Source organism: Corythoichthys intestinalis, chromosome 9 (genome assembly GCF_030265065.1).
Source record: "Corythoichthys intestinalis isolate RoL2023-P3 chromosome 9, ASM3026506v1, whole genome shotgun sequence".
In the NCBI taxonomy this organism is placed as follows: Eukaryota; Metazoa; Chordata; class Actinopteri; order Syngnathiformes; family Syngnathidae; genus Corythoichthys; species Corythoichthys intestinalis.
This window is the reverse complement of record NC_080403.1, coordinates 24,589,894-24,613,406: the sequence shown is the minus strand read 5'-3', so window position 1 is coordinate 24,613,406 and position 23,513 is coordinate 24,589,894. Positions and strand designations below refer to the sequence as shown.

The 23,513-nt window shown below is 39.5% G+C and overlaps 2 protein-coding genes across 4 annotated transcripts in view; both read left to right on the top strand.

Annotated features, from left to right (window-relative positions):
* Nucleotides 1–1,020: 1,020 nt before the first annotated feature.
* Nucleotides 1,021–11,111, top strand: timm17a (translocase of inner mitochondrial membrane 17 homolog A (yeast)). The gene is made up of 6 exons (XM_057847245.1): nucleotides 1,021–1,101; nucleotides 5,406–5,505; nucleotides 6,908–6,971; nucleotides 7,048–7,176; nucleotides 7,262–7,372; nucleotides 10,242–11,111. Exons 1-6 carry the CDS (start codon nucleotides 1,076–1,078, stop codon nucleotides 10,310–10,312), a joined length of 501 nt encoding a protein of 166 aa, XP_057703228.1. The 5' UTR covers nucleotides 1,021–1,075; the 3' UTR covers nucleotides 10,313–11,111.
* Nucleotides 11,112–13,945: 2,834 nt separating this feature from the next.
* The window catches only part of LOC130921540 (ras-related protein Rap-1A-like), a 42,983-nt gene continuing 33,415 nt past the window's right edge, over nucleotides 13,946–23,513 (top strand). Inside the window, exon 1 of one of the 3 annotated variants that reach the window (XM_057845570.1) lies at nucleotides 13,946–14,097. The gene's annotated coding sequence lies outside the window, so the exon portion shown is untranslated. Of the gene's footprint in view, nucleotides 14,098–14,139; nucleotides 14,202–23,513 lie in introns of those variants that run through there. The other 2 variants (XM_057845568.1, XM_057845569.1) reach the window with 2 other exon arrangements.

Here is a 23,513-nt window from a genome sequence, read left to right as displayed (position 1 = left end):
CTCCAGTTCAGCCTTGCAGTACTTTGAGCGCCCCAAGTCAGACAGTCACAGTCTAGACACATTTCCTCTCAAAGTGCACGAAATTTATGCATTTTACAATAAAATGTAAAAAAAAATTCTTGTGGGCTGGGCCGAGTCAAAGTCCAGGGTTGCTTTTTAGTCCCAGTCCGCCCCTGGTTGCTGACCATGTCCATCCCTTTATGACCACAATGTACCCAACTTCTGATGGCTACTTTCAGCATGATAATGCGCCATTTCATAAAGCTGGAATCATCTCAGACTAGTTTCTTGAACATGACAATGAGTTCACTGTACTCAAATGGCCTCCACAGTCACCAGATCTCAATCCAAAAGAGCATCTTTGGGATGTGGTGGAACGGGAGATTCGCATCATGGATGTGCAGCCGACAAATCTGCACCAACTGTGTGATGCCATCATGTCAATATGGACCAAACTCTCTGAGGAATGCTTCCAGCACCTTGTTGAATCTATGCCACGAAGAATTGAGGCAGTTCTGAAGGCAAAAGGGGGTCCAACCCGTTACTAGCATGGTGTACCTATTAAAGTTGCCGGTGAGTGTATATACATTATTATTTTTTTAATTTTTTCAAATGATTATTATATTTAAAAAGAGTTCCATGTTTATTCTAATGGAAAAGGCAGTATTTCCGAGTGAAAAATAATATTAAAACCAAACAATTTTTAATTAACTAATTACTGTTTATTTTTAAATATCTGTATTTTTTTAATTAAACGGGATGTAATGATTCACATTACAGTACGTATGTCATTATTGCCAAGTTGATACAGTATGGCAATTTTCATCTGATTAAAAAATAGTTTACATAATAATAATAAAAAAAATTGACGAATCTGAAACTTCTAAAAAAAAAAAAAAACTTTTAATACGTTTACTAAGCATTGAGAATTTGATAGGCAATTGATTTTCTTCCAGTGTGCCTGTTTGGTCAGCATTGATTTTTGCTATAATTTGTTTGCATTTGAACGCCTCACCCTGCGTCATTGCGTCACTGTGTCGTCACACGTACGCACAGGGAACACTAGCGGAACAAAATGGAGGAATATGCTAGAGAGCCGTGGTAAGTCCTTTGGTCGAAAACAACAACATTATTCATGGATTTCTTGATTTTTATTTTAGCGTACCAATTAGAAAGTCACTCGAACCAAATTTTAGGATTTGCTTTAGCTTGTTCTTTTTTTCTAAGGCGCTGGGCACAAACCGGCTCGATATTGGTGTTAGCACTGATGCTAAATTGTCATTAGGTTGCGCTAGCAACGTGACATCGAGGCTAAAAGCACGTTGTTGTGACCTTGCAGATTCGCCCCACTCCAGAACTCGCCAACATGTCATCATGTCACATTTCACAAACCTCGCTCACTTTTTTTGCCACAAACTAGAATAAACCGAATGTGACACAGTGACTCATTTTATTGACGTTATGAGACTCGCGGTTGACCTGTTAGCTTTAGCTATTTCATAAGATGACTACCTTTGCTGAAGGGGACCAAAATTAAGTTTACTAGTTACGTTCTAAACACTTTTTAACCATCATATCCATACATGTTCTGAATTACTCTGGAATAACGAAGCAAGTCGTCTGTCTACTCAGTCATAGCATAATTTATTCGAACAATGCAAACATTTGCCTTTTCATTTTGGTTGAACAGGCAAAAAGTGCTTCTTGTGTGTGTGATTTACGGCTGTAACTAACAAACAAATAAATGAATGATGTATGTCGATTATTGGAAGGAAGTTGAATAATTGAAACATTATTTTTTTAAAAAGACATTATTTTCTTTTGACCATACAGGAATGCAGAAACATAAATTGATTATTCACTCAGAGGTGGGTAGATTAGACAAAAGGTTTACTCAATTAAGAGTGCCTTTACTTCTAAATCCTATTACTCAATACAAGTAGTCATCCAAAAATATATTCAAGTACAAGTAAAAAAGTATTTGTTGAAAAGAATCAAGTAATGACGAACATTGCGAGCAACTGCTTATGATGTCAGATTTAAAAAAAAAAAAGAAAAAAAAAGGTATATTTTTCTTCTCAGCACAACTTCAGCTTTATGAACTGTTATTATTATACTGTATTATAATCTTTTTAGGGCTGTCAAACGATTAACATTTTTAATCGAGTAATCACAGCTTAAAAATGGTAAAATATGCCATATTTTTCTGTAAATAATTGTTGGAATGGAAAGATAAGACACAAGACGGATGTATACATTCAAAATACTGTACAAAAGTACTGTATTTGTTTATTATAAAAATAAATCCACAAGACGGCATTAACATTATTAACATTCTTTCTGTTAAAGGGATCCACGGATAGAAAGACTTGTAGTTTTTGAAAGATAAATATTAGTACAAGTTGTAGTAATTTTATTTTAATTTAAAACCCCTCTTAACTCTTTCACTCCCAGCCATTTTCACCAGAGCAAGGCCCTTCGCTCCTAGCCGTTTTTTCTGGATTTTGACTGATTTTGCAAGGCCCACAGAAAATTATCTTCTATTGCTATATAAACTTGGAACCCACCAAAAGAAAGATTAGACTCTCTTCTTTCAGCAGAAAAAAAAGTAAGTTCGTATCTTTTTCCATTCTTTAGAAATCAGCATTAGAAAATAGCATAGTTTGAGCAATTTTCCAATTTCTGATGAAAAAACGGAGAAAATGAGCTTTTTGTAAACGCATACATTTCAGACATAACTTTGACTTTAACAAAGCTATTTTTTGCATTAGTTAAATTCCAAACATCTGAATAATGTTTTCCTTTTACAAAATACCATGAACAACCAGACAAATAGAGCTTTAGATAGCAAATAACTATTTATTCACACACGACTACTGAGAGATGACGGTTTGTCGCCGAGATGACGCCGTTGTCGCCACGTCAGCTGTGTAAACTTTTCCCTCATCGTTGTCTGTCTCACAAAGATGGATTATTTTTGCATTTCTGCGGGGTCTGCTTGGCGAGCCGCTCCACGGGGGGTTTCACTCGTTTTGCACGGTCGTCCAGCGCCTGGCGTCCCAGGCGTCCTCTCGTTGTTTTGTCCGGTCGGAGCGCCGCCTGGCTTCATGCCGCCAGCGCTCTGACAAAGCTGCCCGGCCGTTCACTGCTGTTGAATCGGTTGCCTGGTCTTCCAAAATGCGCTACTGCCCTTCAGTGGCCAGTTTTATTGCTTTAAAAGGGGTTTGGAGCGTTGTTCTTTGTTTCTCAGATACAGCGGAAGCTATATATGCTTCTTAAAAAAAAAACGCAAAAGATGTATAAATACGTTTGTGGGCCAGTGGAGCATTTAAGAATAGAACGTTTTTATACGTTTCTGGGAGCAAATGAGTTAATGTTTATATTTTAATAAAATTGGTAAAAATTTCATTAACAAAAAAAAATATATAGTAGCTCGCCATTGTTGACGTCGCCGAGCGGTGATGTAACATGGGCTCACTAGCGTTCTTCCACAGTGCCTTTAACTATGTAAGGTAGTGATTGAAATACACCACAAGGTGTCATTGTTGAGTTTTAAATTACTTAGAAATCAAGCCAATGAGTGTGTTTTTTCCCTCGACTGACGCCATAGTTTCCTGATTACTGTTTACTCCGTTGTATTTCACAGTCATTTGAGTGCTGGCTTCACAACGTACGAGACCTCTGATAGTTTGTATATTGTGACTAAATATTGCCATCCAGTGTATTTGTTGAGTTAAACGAGAGCTAAACGAAATGTTTGAAAAGAGTTTGACCAAAGTCTGAGTATGTTTTATGTGTATTTTGCATAGCTATTTTGTTGGGAATGCCAGTTCTCTTTGCATTGCTATGTGACAATAGGCCTTCATTAATACAGATTATAGCGCTTTTCTTTTTGTGAACATTATTTTTTTGGAGAAATAGGAATATTATTTTTGTTGTGCTTTCACTAAATGATACTTATTTTTGTTGTGAAGGAGTTGCCGTATCTTATGCCAATAAACGGCACGGTCCAATGAATGCCTGTAACGACTCGCCTTTCTTTGCCTTAGCTCTCAATGTGCAAAAAAACAGCGTCATTGTAATCTGTTTGAGGCACTGCATGAGCGGGTCATTCCGCGCATGCGTTAAATACGTCCAATATTTTAATGTGATTAATTTTAAAAATTAATTACTGCCCGTTAACGCAATAAATTTGACAGCACTAAACCTATTACATGACCAAATAAGGCCAAAAGAATAATCGAATTTAGACCAGCACAACACTACCCCGACACCTTACCCCTCTAAAGAGCATGAGTGCCCTCTAATAAAGAAAAACATTGTTACCTCTGATTGGTATAATAAAGTCATGTGGTTATCCTTGCGACGTCTCATTGGTGAAACTGAAACAGCCACTTTCGGCATATCTGGCAAAAAAAAAAAAAAAATAATAATAATAATTTGTAAAATAAAAAGGAAAAATGTAACAACTCTAGTGTAGCCCAATGTAGCGGAGTAAGAGTTGTGTTCTTCACAAATCTACTCAAGTAAAAAGTTGTGTAGGGAAGCAACTCTAAGAAGTACATTTTCCTCAAAAAGTTAATCAAGTAAATATAACTGAGTAAATGTAACACGTTACTACCCGCCTCTGGATTTATCTGTAACATTCAGTCAGAAAATAAGAAATTTATTGATCGTTGTTTTCCTGTAATAAGACCAAATGAACCACCATTACGCTTTGAACCAATTGGCTGCAAAGCTTCATTGCTTCAAGAAGCTTCATTTGGCCATCACTGCTCCTTAGGGGGAGACGGTCAACCTCTGCTGCCACCTGCTGTCAACACTGTGGTCGTCCAACATGCTTCGTAGCATGCATTGCAGTGCTACAGATGTAAATAACAATCAAAATTCATGTTCTGTGCTAATTATTTTTTTCAGTTACTGTTCCAGTTGTTTCGTTAATTGCTAGTTATGCTATTTGCTAACACTTTATTTGACAGTAGCGCCATAAGACAGTCATCAATTATTAAGATTTAAAATGATAACATGACACTGTCATGAGCATTAATTAATGCTTATAATAGATGTCATTTAGTGTTATCCGGCAAATTATCTCACTTTTGAATGGATGTAAAATATCTGAGCTGGACATAAATGGAGTTTGTGACATAATTTGCCCAATGACACTTAACGGCATCTCTCGTAAGTATTCAGTAATGCCCATGATAGTGTCATGTCATAATTATGACGGATCTTGTGACAGTCTTGTTACGCAGCTGTCAAATAAAGTGTTACCTATTAATCCAAATAAATCAACTTGTAAACCGCACTGGACTATAAGCCGCAGGATTTAAAATGAAGGAAAAAAGTAGCAGTTTATAGTCCGGAAACTACGGTAAATGAATTCCCATGTAAATTGTTTTCAGTCCGTGGAGGATTGTGGATGACTGTGGTGGGGCCTTTACCATGGGCGCCATTGGTGGTGGAATATTCCAAGCGGTAAAAGGCTTCAGGAATGCACCGTCGGTAAGACCGCTCACTATACTGCATACATTCATGACACTCCAAAACCACAATTTTTGTACTAATTTCTAAAGTTGCACCGATACCGATACCACTATCGGCAGGGGGCGCCGATCCGGCCTGAATTGGTGGTATCGGTATCGACGAGTACCAACATTTAGGGCGCCGATACCATCTACTAGCGTCACTTGAGCGCAGATGAACTGTCTTCCCCACGTGAGCTAACTTCCCAAATCCCGATGCATGACATCTGTATGTTTTTGTCTCGAATTTACCAAACGAAAATATCATCTTCGTCTTCAATATTCAGGATGTTCACTACAATGCATATTCGCGATGTTACGCTGCTTTTCTAACATGGCATACACTAACGATTAGCATGCGTAAGCTAACGCCCGCTGTTGGAGCACCGATGGGATCAGAAAGGTTAAGACCGTGAGAGACTAAGCAAACTCATGGTTTCATGATGAACAATGAGTGGCAAATTAAGAGCGCCGTACTTCAAGCTCGTCCTGTTTATGAAAGTCTATTCTCATATGCTGGTGCTGTGCAGTAATGAGCAGAAGTGACTTCTGTGGGCAGAAAACACTCAAGCGGCGCAGCGCGCACACTAGATATCATCAGATAGCAACCTAGATGTCCTATGTTAGATCCCATGCTAACTCTCGCTCGCACACACTAGATATCATCAAATAGCAACCTAGATGTGCTACATTAGATCCCATGCCATTAGCTGCGTGAGCCCAGAGCGACGCAATATTGTCCATTGATGAATTAGAGACCGCTATGACTGAATGGAAGTTAAGCAGGCCAAATCAATCCATACCAGTGACTATAGATAATGCTGCAAATACTGTTAATTCAGCATATGCTACAGATGGACTCGGACCACAAATAGGATGTTTTGCTTATATGGTAAATATAGCTGCTAAGAGAGCTGCAGCAATCAACAGTGTGCCCCACTTTACAAACGGTAAAGATTGTTCTCAGCACTTATATACAAAATTTCTTAAGATCAGTAAGAAGTGGGCACATAAATATTATGCACTAAAATGCTTGTTTATATGATGGCACTGTTATTTTTGCTTGTTACCCAAAAAAATAAAAATAATAACAGTTGTATTTTCTGTTTCAGAGCATTAAATGTATTGAATTGTATCGAAAATCGTACCGAACCTTGACTTAACTGTATCGTTGCAACTCTATAATACATATATATATATATATATATATATATATATATATTTTTTTTTTTTTTTGCAAACAGTGGTATCGGAATGGTATCGGTATCGGCCGATACTGCACAGCCAGGTATCTGTATCGGTATCTGGCCAAAAAATGGTATCGGTGCAACACTACTAATTTCAGAACCTTAAAATGCTTTTATTGTCACCTTGTATTGCAGGGAATGAGTCACAGAATGAGAGGCAGCATGACTGCCATCAAGACCAGAGCGCCACAACTTGGAGGTATGTTTTTCCTTCTATAAATGTTATTTCCATCTACAGTCAACGTCAAACGTCTTCTTCCTTGTGGGCTTTGCAGGTAGCTTCGCAGTGTGGGGGGGCCTTTTCTCCATGATCGACTGCGGCCTGGTAAAAGTTCGTGGGAAGGAAGACCCCTGGAATTCTATCACCAGCGGCGCCATGACGGGAGCCATCCTCGCTGCCAGAAGTCAGCGGGCAAATGCTTTTAGAAAGATTCGGTTGAAGTTGACCTCGACACATGAAGTCATGTTGATGATTAACTCTGTGTGCAGATGGTCCGGTGGCCATGGTGGGATCCGCGGCCATGGGTGGGATCCTGCTGGCCTTGATAGAGGGCGCCGGGATCATGCTGTCAAGGTTTGCTTCATCACAATTTCCCACAGGTAAGTCGGAATAATTTTGATTTATTGTGATATAAATAATAATAACACATTTTATTTTTAGAGCACTTTTACAGATGCTTAAAGATGCTAAACAAAGAATTCAGCAAAGGACATAAGCAGAATACAGTGTATCACATAAGTGAGTACACCCCTCGCATTTCTGCAGATGTTTAAGTATATCTTTTCATGGGACAACACTGACAAAATGACACTTTGACACAATGGAAAGTGGTCTGTGTGCAGCTAATATTAGAGTTCATTTGTTTTCCCTTAAAAATATAGCCATTAATATCCAAACCCCTGGCAACAAAAGTGAGTACACCCCTTAGAAACTACATACATCCCTAAATGTCCAAATTGAGTACTGCTTGTCATTTTCCCTCCAAAATGTCATGTGACTCGTTACAGGAGTGCTGTCAGCATTGCTGCAGAGATTGAAGAGGTGGGGGGTCAGCCTGTTGGTAGAAAGCCCGCAAACAGTTTGCTGAAGACATGTCAACAAAGCACATGGATTACTGGAACTATGTTCTATGGGTCTGATGAGACGGGCAGGCTTTCTTGTGTACCGTCTTCAGAAGAGACTTCCTCCTGGGGTGACAGCCATGCACACCAATTTGATGTAGAGTGCGGCGTATGGTCTGAGCACTAACAGGCTGACCCCCCCCCCACCTCTTCAATCGCTGCAGCAATGCTGACAGCACTCCTGTAACGAGTCACATGACATTTTGGAGGAAAAATGATAAGCAGTACTCAATTTGGACATTTAGGGATTTACTTAGTTTCTAAGGGGTGTACTCACTTTTGATGCTAGGGGTTTAGATATCAATGGCTATATTTTGAGGGGGGGGGCAATTAACTCTATGATATAAGCTGCACACAGACTACTTTTCATTGTGTCAAAGTGTCATTTTGTCAGTGTACCATGAAAAGATATACTTAAATATCTGCGGAAATGCGAGGAGTGTACTCACTTTTGTGATACACTGTAAAACCATAGATAAAAACAATTATAATTTAAAAGTCAATTTAAGAAAGGTGTGTTTTTAGCAGTTTTTTTAACGTAAGAAGGTGTGAACCAGTGTTGTTTTCGTCAAGATGATGATAACGAAAACTTTTCGTCGACGATTTTTTTTCCTGACGATGACGTGACGATAACAAGCTAAAACTTTGGAGACAGCATAACAAGACAAATGCCAATTTTTGTCTGACGAGAGCGCGATGAAAATTTGCCATAATTTCAGTTTTAGCTCAAAATGTGTCACATTTTCTCGTCGTATGTGTAGTTAGCACGCATGGTAGCAGTGTTTGGTCGTATCACTCATGTGTACTTGTTGTTAGGATAAGTCGCTCAGGAGATGAATGAATGAACGATTCATGTTGCACGTTTTTCAACTTAAGTGTTGTTTTTTTTCTTTGAGGTGAGGACCAAAATACACAATCAAAACAATCTTGAGGGGAAAAAAAAAACCTGACATCCTTTTAAAAAAAATGCAGTTGAGGCATTGAAAACACGGACACAAGTGTTTATTTTCTCTACTAAGTTTAAATGTCATCTCCTAATTTAAATTCTTAAAGCGAAAGTTCAGGATTTTTGACATTAGGCTTATTTTCGAGTTAGCGGGGGTTAAGTTATTTGGTGGAGTCGTTTTCAACAAATTCTGTTTCGTTTGCAAGTTATTTGTGAGGTTCAGGGCTCCGGAGTGGCTAAGCTAGCGCGAGTCAATGGCACCATTATAGCATGCCAATAAAAAACAACATATGCACACATGAAAATTATCTATGACCAATGCAATCAATTGTGTTCACTATATTTTCAAGATAAATCTATTAAAACTTACCATTGCATGTCAATAATTGCAGTATGAAGAACAACATTTGTAATCCAGGAGCATGGCGGAGTGATATCACATTGTTTTTTTTTTTTTTCACGGCTGTTTTTTTCATGTCGTAGCTAGCAGCAAGTGACCAGTTTATATTTTTTCTTGTTCTTCATAGGGAATTTGTGGAAACTTTCCTTTGCCCGTTTCTTCTGTATGTTTCCACAGCCTCTAAATGAACATCTAGCCATGTTGCTGGCCGTCAGTTAACTTAGCAGACCGATGCTGCATTTGAGGAAGGAGGGAAGTCAGAGTTTCCAACCTCTGATCTGGAAAAATATCATTAGTACGCCTCCACTATTTGATCGCTTATGAAAAGTCAGGTTTGTGGAGATTAAAACGTCTTTTGAAGGGCAAAATAAAAAAACAACTTGTGGCGATCAGCCATCTTTGCTGTTTACATTCGCTTGGAATGCTTTAAGTTCGCAACTGGTACCCTCTGAGCGGGATAAGTCCGGCTTCCTACGTTTCTTGAATGCAGCGTGAGAACGAGTGACCGAAACACTCCTCTTTATTGGGGTCGTATTACACATTAAAAAAAAAATAGTCCTGCAGAATGAAATGAATTACGACAGTTTGGTGTGACATTGTTTTGGCCGCATGGGTGTTTTAAAACAACGATTTGTGTTTTTAATTGATTTGACTATGTTGGGTATTGGCATGCTATAATGGTGCCATTGACTCGCGTTAGCTTAGCCACTTCGGAGCCCTGAAACTAACAAATAACTTGCAAATGGAATTTGTTGAAATCAACTCCACCAACTAACTAAACCCCTGCTAACACAAAGATTAAGCCTAATGTCAAAAATCCTGAACTTCTGCAAGTTTACTGTATTATCCCATTTAGCATTTTAATTTATAAAAAAAAAAAATGCCGCATTTATTTTGTTTTGATTTTTAAAATAATGATTAAGGTTATCCTTTAAATAAAAACGGCATATGGACTGATAGTGATACAACTAATTTTGTTATATAACATTTGTTTGTTTTAGGCCCTCAGTTTGCAGAGGAGCCCGCCCCTATGCCCGCCGCCCCCTTTGGAGACTACCGACAATATCAATAAAAGGACAGATGACCTGACGTACATCCTCGCCCTCTCACCCCCCCCTGCTGGAGTTACAAAAGTGAAAATGTAGAGGACATGAACATACGTAACTATAGAGACAAGGTTGCCTTCACCGCATGGTGAACTGAGAACTGCACAATGACCTCATCGAGTCATCGTCATACAAAATACACGTTTTCGTTTTCATGGTGCAGCGGGGCCTCCAACAAGAAACACATATGAAATGCAAAGAACAAAAAATATGCACGCAGATGTCTTGCAACAGGCAAATTATAATCGGCGTGAAAACAATGTCTTAAAATGGACATAATCTGTCACGGTAAGTTCGATGATGAGGAGTGGTTTTGAATTTTGAAAGCAATTTTACCTGCATATTATGCTATTTGGAGGTTCTGCTGAATTGTGTTTTTATTTTTAGCTGTTATTTTCAAAAGTACCTGAAGACCAGGGGATCGGGTTGCTTGGCGAATGTGGCAAAAATACAAAGTGTGACTAATTTATGATAATACTTTAGTGTACTGTGTATACATTGAAAGGCTTCCCCTTGTAATTGCTGATTTGCCTTAAATAGAAATTGCGCTGGAGCCGTTTGTCTCATGAGTCTTGGAGTTGGTTTCAAGATGATGTATTTATTTTTACACTGTAAAGAGTCAAGCAAGTCATGGAAGCTTCTTTTTGCATTTAAAAGAAAACCTTGGGAGAAGGCATAATCACAAAAGAACTCAATTGAGGCCGTCACATCCTGTATTCCATCTATATAAAAGATTGTACTATAATAAATTGAAATGTGTTTTAATGTGTGTTTAGTATTCATTCAAAATTGCTCCCAATTCATGGTCTGGATGTGAGGCGAGGTAGATGAAGTCGACCACCAGAGGGCAGCCGTCACAAAACATTGAATGGGTTCCTCATTTTAAGGCAGAGTTTGTGCGTTAATCAAGTCATCTCAAAATCATCACGAGATTTTCATGAATTTGTATACTTGGAGGGTACGCATAAAAAAATTGGCGCATAAATATAAAACATTCAAACCGCGTATGGTGATAACTCCATACTCTTTCAGTGTAATAGACTAAAGTCTTGAGTCTAGAATTTTGAAAATTTGATGTCAATTCCAAAACATCCAGTTTTTGTCTTTATGACGGCAGTTTTTTGTTGTTTTCAAGTTTACGGGCAAAGCACATTTTCTATAGTGTTTTAGTCTGGGGATTTGTATTGGGCCTGATTTAAGCCATTCAATGTTTTTTCATTAGCATCGTGAATCTATTACTAACCAAACATAACGAAGTAATAAAGTCAGGACTACAGAAAATATTTGTGGGGAAATTACTGCCGCATCATTAAACTTTAATCTCACATTGTGATAATTTCAGGTCCATCTGCTACACAGACTTATGCAGTTAGTTCATAATTCATATATGTTTATATATTGGCCTTTACCCACTTCCATTTTTAAGTTCCATTTTGGGGCTGCTGACTTATTTCACAATAAGGAAACTAAAAATGTGTCATATTGATTTGACAGCAACTCATAGATGTGTCAGAAAGACTCCTCTCTTGCCTTTTTCAACTCTGACAAGAATTTCATTTACCATCACATACTTTAGCTTGCAAAAAAACAAAACAAAAAACCGAGGCTGAATCCGAGCAGTGGAAACAGATGACCACAGAAATTTAACTTTATAACAAGCTGGACGTTTTTTCGAACTCAATTAATATGTCACCAAACATGAGGGAAAATACAAGAATTTGGATAGTAAGGAGGTTTTGCTTGCAAGTAACAAAAATTGAAATTGTTTTCTGATTGAGAGTCGATTAACATCAACTAAAATTCCTGCCACAGGCGGACATAAATCGTTAACTAAAAAAGAAAATTCTCATTCCCAATGGCTGATATCTTCGTCAAATGACGATCCCTCTTTAAAGTGGATTTTCCTGATGTTTGGGCAAAATCATTTAAGTGCACTTAACGACAGTATATTGCATTTATTTAGATCGCCCAGTGGGAGGGCTCCAGATCTCACTCGCTCTGTTTTTAATGAGGATTCTAACTAAAATTGCTATCCCTTTGTTTTTTTGGACAGATCAGAATGATATTATGTAGGTACATTGTAAGGATGTGTACGGCGGAAAACACAGAAGGGTGAAAAAGCAGTTTCTACTCTTGCACCCCTCTTTAAAATAAACTGCTGTATTATAAGACAAAAGAACTGTTGTGTTTGATAGAACAATATGTCTATATGCTGCAATAGCAGTTTCATGGGGCATTAAGCAACCAAACTATTTTTAATTTGTCCGTTTTACCCTGGAGACCCCGTTTACAGACACCCCGCAACCGCTTTTATTTAAACCCACCCATGAAAAGAAGGTAAGTAAACAAATGTATTATTCGAAATGTCTATCATTTATATCATTTTTAGCTTGCAATTATTAATTGATGTCTAATATCTAGTTTAAAAAAAATTACTTCATATAATTATTCACTCGCATATTTTTAACTTTTGAACAAATTACGTCTCAGTGAAAAAAACTCTAAATAGGTCACGGACACCTACCTCATAACTTTTGCTATATTGTATTTTTTTGTTACTGTCTCATTTTCCATGTTATTTTAGATGATAAACAATCCATCCAAACAAAGAAAAAAATGGGAAAAAAAACTCAAAAACGTTTAAATGGGTCAATATTTGAAAAAGAAAATCTCGACCACTCCTTGATGTCTGCGATTTCTGCATTGCGATCCTTGTTATATTACCGTGTTCCACCCATAAAATCACCAAAAAGTCTGGCTGTGGCCATTCACAGCTGAGTCTCGACACTTGGTGAGACATGGTACACAGTTTTTGGATCGAAACAAGGTAAGTACGTGATAATATCTCGTTAAAATCATGGTGTCTTTAATTATGCTCTCTCATGCACTCACCTCGAGTTAGGGTTCAAGGGTTTAAAATAGAAAAAAAGCCTTCCTGTTCAAAAATGTTCTTCCCCCAGAAAATTCAGATTTGAAGCTTTCCAATGATGTATCATACATGCATATAGGGCAATTTTAAAATTTCACCAAATTGGGGGTCTCGGAGCGGAACTTCAAGTCACCTGACTGTTTTCTGCCATACGCATTGGAAGCCTTGGAACCTGATCCTGATGTCTGATGATTTTGATTGATTATTATCTGACTTATTGTTGCCTATAAGTTCTGAGTTAGCCAGTAAAGGGCATGCGCAGTCTTCTGCTTTGTTTACCGTGTCTCTGGGGCTGATGAGCCATTTAGGGAGCAAATTGGGCGGTCGTAGTTCATCTGAATTTATTGGAAGGAAATGAGAATGAACATCGTGACATAGAATTATTCAGGTGACTGAATAAGTAGCAGGTAGTTAAGTCATTCAATGCCATTGACAGTTAAAGCTGGGTGTCCAATCCATTTCGACTGGGAGGGGCTGGCAGCGATTCACTGTCAATGGCAGCCAAGTTGAATTGAGTGCTGGAAACATCCTGACCAGTCACACCCTAGTCTTTCCTGTCCTCCCTCTTAGATGTCGATTGCTGTCAATGGTAGTAAATGAGTTTAAAAAAAAAAATCAAGGTCCATTAAAAACAAGTTCAAGATACTGTTGGTACAGCCTTCGACCACAGTAAAGAATTGCCCAGGCAGGTCTTTTAAGAAGCCCCAAAAAGCCTTCTGTGTGTCTTTCGGTCCTCAGCGAGAGTGACGTGTGGTGTGGGCTGCGCGCGCACCCGATCTGACACTTTGCGGAGCGCCCACAGAGACAGCGAAGCGACAAACGGTGAGCGCAAACTTTGCTTGACACCAAAAATAAGATAGCCGCCGGTAAGCGTTTAACACCGCGGGGGGTTTTCTCCACCCCGACAATCGCAACGCGTCCAGCGAGTAAGCATCTCCGCGCGGCTCGTGGCCTGTTTCCCCCGGATAAAACGACATTAAAGCTCCGCGAGTAGCTCCCGAAACACTCCCATTTTAGTCAAGGCCAGGCGGAAGGGCAGGTAATGTTAGCCCCGCCGCCCCGGAGCTCGTAAACCTCAACCCTGCACGGTTCTCGGAGGAAGGTGCCAAAGCGTGGTTGACGCGGTGCTGATTTGGCTGGCGAGTGTGGCGTGTTTGGCGGCTTTTTGGCGCGAGGGACGCGGGTGTGCTTCTGTGCTAACAGGCTAGCTTGCTAACTAGCGCCGCTAGCGGCCCGTTAAAGCTAGCTAGTTAGCCTCATTATTGCTAACGAGCTTTGTAACGGGATTTAGCGGCGTTGCTCACAACACCATCCACGCAGGGGCACGTTTAGTACATTGGCCCGGATTAGAGATTAACGCGACCTCATATGGGAGAGGGCTTGTTTGATGCGCGGAGCACTGAATCGTATGAATGATACTGACAGAATGTTCAAAATTAGCTGCGCTCCGGGTTGCAGGGGGATTTAAACACGACGTGGAGTCATGTCATGCCCATATTGTGGGGCAATGACACCTTAAACCAGTGGTTGTAATACACTTTCATGGGTTTTAACAGCACTGGAGGAGATTCACTGGTCAAAAATAGCTTTTGAAAATCTACACATGCTTACATCTTGTGACTCTGTCAAAGAAAAAAAGTCTATTTGGAATGTCCAGCTCAACCCTAGTACAAAGAATCTTAAAAAATAAATACTGGGTTTTGTACTAAGTGACAAACTTTGAATTTTTTGAATGTTTTTTGAGGAACCATTATTATTATTTTTTAAATTTAATGTACATAGTTAATTATGATTGTTGTGTTAGCAACATATGGGGTTATGCAGCACCCCTCTCTCTAAGCAGCTTCTTGCTCACGTTCTTCTAGTTCTTTAGTTTCCAGCAGAGTTCACTACATTTCTCACAGTTTAATAAACGTTAATAGAAGAGAACACAAACAGAAGGACACTTCTCTTTAAGCAGCTTCCTACATGTTACATTACTTACAGTGGCTGCTGCTGGCCAAAAAAAACTTTAAAATCCGTTTCTTCAAAGGGGGCAGAGGAGGTGGCAGGTTGTCGACATGTATTTTTGTCGGGGCTGTGTGTTAGCCTGCGTGTGTGTGTCTGGGTGATTCACGTCATCAGCCAATAAACGTGCGTTTGAGGGGGGGAAATGGACTGGCGCATTCAGCTAGTGAAAAGGGATAAATGTAAGTTTGAACATAATGAAAATAATTCACTTAATAATAGTAGGCTCAATTCTATCCTTACAACATATAGAAAGACAATCTAAATGACCGTTATAACTGAGCTCATAATATCATGCTTATAAAGTTGCTTAAAAGTTGGTGGAGACAATTTGAGCATCCTGAAAAGTTAGTAGTATTTTGTCCCTACCGTCCATATGCAAACCTACCCCCTTGCAATATAACTTGATTAGGTTCGGGAACCTCTGAAGACTTCACGATACGATATGCGATACAAGGCTTACGATAAAGATTCTTATGATATGGCGATACAGCAATTATCGATACATAAGTGAGGAAATCAATCAAGGGTACGCTACAATACGACTATTATAGAGAAAAGTAAGCTATTTCTGAATGGAAAATTAGTTTATTTTTTGAGAATATTTCATTGCAATATTCCTTTAAATAAACACAGCAACTCTATATTATTGGAAAAAAGTTGTTTTCCTTTTACATAGACACTTTACTTGTGGCAAATGTATGAATTCATTAGCTGCCAACAACTGGCAGACGTCCAATCGATTTTGACTGGAAGGTCTGTTAGCGATTGTCCTATCTTTGATTGATAACCTATTATATCGAGACATATTGCCATATCGAAAAGTTTTTACACCCCTAAGCTTGATTCTCTGCATCTGTCACAACTATTTCATTCCACCTGCTACTCAGGGACCCCTATTCCTAATGGATGATATGTTTTAGTTAAAAATACAATTCAAGTTCAACCTCCAGAATAATGCTTATGTCTCTTCTCAATGTGGCTTAGAATTTTGCAATGTCTCTTACCTAATAACTGGTATTTTGACATTTTGTCATGAGTTGTGAGCTAAACTTGAGTCACAAGGGCTACCATTTGGTGACTGTGAACTTCACAAGAAGCTGCATTTAAAAAAGTTCACACATGACCATTTTTGGGGGTTTGAAAGCATTCATTGCATTTCCATTCATTTCAATGGCAAAAGAATTGGGATACAAATGTTTTGAGTTCTAGATGTGGTCACCTAACTAATTAAACTTGTAAGTGAAGACTCCACTGAACCGAATACATGTACTATATAGCAAGTATTAACATTTGTGATGGATCCCAGACGCCAAATGTTTGCAAACTGAAGTCATTTTCCCTTTGAAATGAATGGAAATATTTAATTCACTCCAGAACTGCGTTATGTTGACCTTGATTTTTGGGTTTAGTCATTTTCTCTTCTAGTCACGTCATTGTAGTTCTTGTCTGTAACCAACTCGACCACATTTTGGTGTCCTTACCTCTTTGCGTAGAATTGGGCTAAAAGACTTTCGTTTAAAAGCTTAAAAAAAAAAAAAAAAAGGAAGTGTGACTTCTCCACCAACTTGCATAATTACATCTTCTACTCTTATCTTCTCCATTATGTGGGGCCTAACATGGTTAACACGACAAGATGCTGACTTGAAGCAACCACTTCCCTCCCCACGAACACTCTTTTGCCAGTCTGCTGTCTGGTACAGGAACAGAGAGTGGAAGCGGCTATTTTAGGCGGTCAGAGTGAAGTCTTCTTGTGTCTCTGGAAAGAGGATGTGGTTACAGGTCAAGGCACCACTGACAGGATAGTTAAATGAATTCCGGTAGTGTTGTCCATCACGAAAACAGCCCTTGTTTAACTTCTTACATTTTTGTGCTCTACCGTATTGGAAGTTAATCATGTTTAAGTGCTTTTGACAGAAATGGACATCCATTCTTGCAAATGACTTGGTAGTAAACTAGAGGAGACTTTGCAATGTTCCTTCTTATTTTGAATGTGTCTGAGCAGACACACAAGCTCTCTGAGCACACTCAGGACCACTGTGAGCAACGTCAGATGTGTACGCTGTGGCTACACACCAGTATCCCGCCTGTTCAAAACCTTGGATCATAGCTAGTTACATGACTTATTTAATGAATGAAATTACAGCAGCAATTTTCATTAATTTACCCTTAATGTAATTGATTTGGACCACTTAAAATGAAACAGACAAAAAACTCGTAAGAATCCTGCTTAAACCATAGGGAAAGTCTTGCTTTGGCCTGGGTGAGGTCCAGTTGTGGCATGGGTGAGTTAATAAATAAAACAATGAAAAACCACAATGGGAGTATATGAAACTCCCACATTAAAACTGTTTAGACAATAAGGACACTCAAGATTCCTATTCTGTGTGTCTAAGCAGCTATACAGAACAGGCTTTAAAAAAACATGGAAAAAGAAAAAAATCACACTGTTTCACCGCTTGTTCTTCTAGTTGTACGTACTCCGACAGCCATTTCATCTTAAAAGAACCGCATTTCTTTTTTTACTTTGGCTTGATGAGTGTAGTACCGCTGCCTGTTCCTTTGGCCATGATAAAGGGTCTTAACTCCTCTGCACTGTTGTTAGCTAGCTAACCTGCACGACGCGTTTGTGCAGGGCACATATACGCTACAATGTCACTGCTATGATTGGCTGCGTAGCGCAAGTGAAGTGAACTGTATCGTATTATTGGCTAAGCACTAGGGCTGGGCGAGATGGCCTTGAGTACGTATCACAGTAAATTGAGCAGATTTACCTCGATAACGATAAATGACGATAAATTCGCCGAAGCGGACTGTTATATAGTTTGAAAATCTGAATCAATGCATGAAATGCAAATTAACGTTTTCTTGTTGATTTATTTACCAGCTTTCAATTTAACAATTGTACATGCGGTCTAAACATTAAGTATATAAAATTTCTTGTAAACAAAAAGATTTCAAGTCTGAACATTTATAACAGCTGGTATGACTTGAACAATGTACAACATTATAAAAATCAATACGACGACTGTGCAACAATGTCATTGTAACACAAATGACTAACAGCTTGAGTAGTGCACTTCAAACAGACAACTTATTGTTAATGGCTGATGTGACATAGTTGCTCAACACAAGTGTTTACTTCAAGGTTTCAGTTTTTTTTCTCAGAGCATTTTTTTAATAACTGCACGCACACATACAACCCCCACACAGACAACCACATTAAAGCTATATTGCTCTTATGCCAATGAAACATTTAAAGTGCATGTGACACCAAAAAGCATGTTAATTTCATAATACACACGCGGTATTTTATGCTCCTGAATGATATGGACCGCTTGGATGTGTGTGGAAGCGATCGCTATATTTATTTGTTTTTTTGAATCCCGCGCCATGAAAACGAGTAACTTCCGGCTTCGGTCTTGCATTGAGGAGGAGGGCGCTGTGACGTGTATGGGTGAAGGCGTCCTTTTCACTAAACAGCCGTACTGTTGTGTATGAGGATTCAGCTGATTTTGCGGATTAATACGTTTATTTTTTGCATCACGCCAGCCAAACGGCTGCAGAAAAATCTTGCTTTATGAGGGAGAGGCGTGTGCGCCTTTTTGGACTTTCAAAAGGTTCCCATTCACTGTGGATATTAGCCAAAAGAAGCCCTACTACTGTGGGGCCATTGGACTTAACGAGAAAGTGAGTAAACACCTTGTTTTGTATTCTGTCAAATACGAATACAGCGATTACAAAGTAAACACTACAAACTTTCTTTCAATAAAGGACTACTTACGTTTGATCATTGAAAGGCATATAAAAAGCTCTCCTCATGCACATTAGCTGCACGTTAGCTGCACAACAACTGCAGCCGCCCTCCTCCGGGGAACGAACTGTAAATTGATCTCCGCCGGGCGGTTTGCCGATCCACAAAGACAATCGACAACCCAGTCGTCATGTCAAATATTCCGGGCTAGTTATGTGTGATTTTCCGCTTCGAAGACTTTGAAACATCACTCGGTTCGGGTTAGCATGTCGGCTAGCTGTCACGCCTCTTGGTTTGTTTACATTCTCCGAAGCCTGGGTAGGGAAATGACATATGTCCGATATAGGTGTCATAAAATATCGTTCGGGAGGTGCAACAGTAAAGGTGAAGTCGACAGTTTTGACCATGGAGTAATTTTGCCATGTCGTCCTGAATAAGTGCATTTTTATTATTTCATATTCCATTTAGCACAAGACTTATTTGTCATGACCATGCCATTTATTTAGCAATTGGGGAAAATACTTGGATAAAAAGAATATCCTGTAAAAATATTGAAGTGTAAAGAGACAGAAACAATGACATTTTGCAGCTCTCTTCATCGCGTTTTCCTCGTTGTGAATAGTTCCCCCTCGACGGGCTGACTGGTCCTTATCAAGCCATTTATTTAGCTATTGGGGGAAAAATACTTGGATATAAAGAATATCCTGTAAAAATATTGCAGTAGAGAGACTGAAACAATGACATTTTGCGGCTCTCATCGTCGCGTTTTCCTCGTTCTGAATAATTCCCCTTCAATGGGCTGAATAGTAAAACCGATGAATCCAGTCTCCCGCTGACGTCATCCACTTGTTGGGGACGCTAGAGCCCTATAATGGTAGGTGTGGCTAACCAGCAGATTAAAAGACTCATTTCTCGTCATCTGCGCTTTGCTAAATTGTTGTATATAGTCGAATCGTCTCAAAATATGATTCTATTTCACATAATTATGCTATTTAAGACTTTTTTTTTCTCCTGTTGTATGCTCTTTAAGATTTTATGATGGCACTAATGACACAGAATAAAGCAAGCACATACAGAAAAATAGCTGTGGCCATTAAACGATCATATTATAGGTTTCACAGTTGGATTATACTTTATGCTGAATGCTTTACCATCATAAAAGCTACCAGAGAAATCGCACACACACATATACAAAATAACGCGGCATACTGATTGCTAGATGCAGTCCGTGCCCAATCCACCCATTAAGTTCAGCTGTTTCAACAAGGTTAGAGCCGCTTACTGACTCCCATCATGTTCATTTGTTGCGTTAGCCGCTAGCGTTAGCCTGTCTCCTGGCTACCAATAGAAAACACTAAAAGCACCCCCTCCTGAAATTGCAAGAACCAGGGAGGACAGCGAGTGATATCCCGTCTGGAAGAGTCTATTTAATGTCGGGCGAAAGTTTGGTGAAGCTCCATTAACCCAGACTCCATCACGTTTGCTTGTAGTGTTAGCCGCTAGCGTTAGGCTACTGGACTTTTGATTGTTTGATTTCCTGATAACCACGTGACTTCATATGTAAGCACACTGACTGCTTTCTTAAAGGGGAATGAACATAGCCGAACAACACAGAGGCAAAGCCCGATGAAAAGACTATATTGTTTTATTAAATTACTGAATTTACCGACATGGTCAAAATTACGTCGGTCATCGTGAAGAATTTCGGTAACGGTAAATTTTCGGCCCATACCGCCCTACTCTACTAGGCACCTGTTGCTCATGGAGTAAAGTTGCAAAAAATTGTACAGAAAACATTTTGTTGGTCTAGTTAACTAGATTAGTTCTAATATTAGATATTAATTAATACTGTAACGCTTGCAAAAAATTGGCAGCAGAATGTTGCTTCACTAAATCGGCACAGAAGTATAGCTGACCTTTCGCTATTTTTCTCCACGCCCATTTCGGTCATGCACCTCATAACTATATATAATCGTGGTGTAGTAACCCACCAATGAGAGTGTCGCGTTACTGTATCGAACGCACCAATAGGAGCGTCGCATTGCCATATCGAACTGACCAATAGGAGTGTCGCGCTTACATATAACTGCGGCGCCGACAGTAGTCCTAGTAACGCAACAATACGTTGAATTTTATTTTGTGCGTTGCATAGGTTCTCCTGGGCGCTGAGTACGTGCAAGCAGTGCGCGATTGGGAATATTAGGGAATATTAGACTTCCGCCATAACAGCCAAATTCAAAGCATTTCCATACTTGGTAGAGTATCTGCATCTTTAATGATAACTCGACAACGAATAGAGAGATTATCTTGAACATAAATGTACAGACAAACATACGGAACTGAATACATAACCTCCGCCTTCCGTAGGGTTCGCCTACTGGCGGAGGTAAAAAGATGATAAATTATGATTTTAAAATGAAACTTGACTTGTGCATATTATAACGCTAATGACTCTAAATCTCCTATATCCATGTGGGATACCGTAAAACACTTAAATGTTGTTTTTGGAACCTCTGGAAAATGAAATGGAGCCTTTTTCCTGCTCCCGCTTCAAAGGCAATATAACAATCTCACCCGTGATCGCATAGGCTCTTTTGCAAATTACACACTTATTGCTACTAGACGTAATTCTGAGTTTGACTCGAGTCCGCTTTGTGCAGCTGCCGTCGTATTCTTCTCCGCTGCTTTGTGTACGGTTGTGGTGGTGACGAGTCTTATCAACGTTTGACCAGAATGACAATTTATCCGCTCTTAAACCTCAAGTGGATGTGTAAATGTCACGTGCCAGTAAGACACCACTTCTTGACGGACGTGCCGCCGTCAATCATAAACCCGCCCTGCTGAGTCAGCAGATGTGACAGCCTCGCTTATGTCAGATTAGCCCGCGCCAGGAAATCCTGAATGTACTCTGGCGTAGAGCGTCGCAGCCCTACATGGACACATACCTTTTGGCCCCGGAGAGTGAGTGATGTCACTGTGGAGCGTGTGCTCGCTGGCACGCCGCCTTCTCTCGCTCCTTATTTGCCGGGCCTGACGAGCCCAGCGTTTGTTTTGCTCTGAGTGACACTGTTGTTAAGTGGGAGTGGAAACAGGGTGAGGTTTGGTGCAAGGCAGATGTCCTTAAATGGCCCTTTTTTGTGTTTGCCATGTAGGAAAGTACTGTGATGTTGTGTTCCGGTGTAGAATACACACTGTAAAACATTTTTTTTTTCAAATTCTCAAATTCACATTTTAAGTTTTGAAATGATTTGAAACCTGATATTCAAAAAGCGAGTGTCGACCTTTTTTTAAACATGTGACTACTACTAAATTATGTTACGTAATACGGTAGGTACTAAATACTTTACGGTTGTCCTTTCACTTTTTAAGATCGTTTTATTGAAACAAAAATACATGTCCTAATGTGTTTTGAGTTTTTGAATAATGTAATGATATTGCTGTGTGCGCAGTCATGACTCTCAGCTGCAGTATTATGGCAACGCACAAATGATATTAAAAGCCTAAATGCCTTGGAATTGGACAACATGACTTATGCTTGCGTCTGAAAAGAACGAACACAATTTGTGCCAGGACGATCGCTTATTTCCTGCAAAATGCAAACTGCATAGTTACATTGTTGACGTTTCTTGGGAAGGTACCGGACTTGTTTATTTCTGTAGCTTATTCAAAATATAAAGTTGTTCTTGCAATCAATCGGGACAAGTTGGTTCCTGTGGCAATGGCAACGTCTGATGGTTAAGATAGAAACTTTTATTTTCTGATTTAAAGCAACAATAGGTAACTTTTCAGCCTTTATAAAATATTTTCATAACATTATATGTCGACTGACCACTAGTTGGATGACACCTCTTTTATATCTTGAAGGGGCGCTGTATCGCTTTAACCGACACTAACTTTGGGGAGGGTGGCAGGGACAAAAAAAAAAGTACAAATGTGCTGACTGCTTTACGGCATACGTCACTTCCCCCTTTCCCGATTCATCACAAAGACGGAAGTCGATGAGAACGCTTTTACGTGAATTCTGCGAAGATGGCAGAGCAACAAAAGCGACAAAAAGTTTTTGTCAGACGAGGGGAAAAAAGGAAAGCTACCAGGATGTACAGAAAAAACATTGGCCTGGCTTTCACCCGCTGGCGTAAAACCTCCCTCTCAACCGAACTCGTTAGCGCTAACGAGTTCGGGTGGGGTTGGGGGGTTAGCCACACTAAGCCACATGGTTGCTAAACGTCATATGCTATTGTTTAGCCACAATGGGATTCATTACCTTAGTACTATTCATCCTTTACACAGCCGCTGGAAACAGAAATGTTGTTTAATCCATCTGCAGGCGACGGGAGATTGATTATTAATTAATTGATGATTTTACGACCCTTTGCGGGTGTGCGCTGGTCCTCATGGGGAAACTGCGCTGGTCCCCATTGGAAAATGTCTTCCTTAAGGCAGTACTGCTGTTTTCCACCGGCGTTGTAAAAATCGA

Bases quoted from the DNA above. Each gene is read 5' to 3' on its own strand.
- timm17a (XM_057847245.1), top strand. From the start codon at position 1,076: ATGGAGGAATATGCTAGAGAGCCGTG. The intron at 1,102-5,405 runs GTAAGTCCTTTG...AATTGTTTTCAG, and splicing joins GAATATGCTAGAGAGCCGTG to TCCGTGGAGGATTGTGGATG. The intron at 7,373-10,241 runs GTAAGTCGGAAT...TGTTTGTTTTAG, and splicing joins TTCATCACAATTTCCCACAG to GCCCTCAGTTTGCAGAGGAG.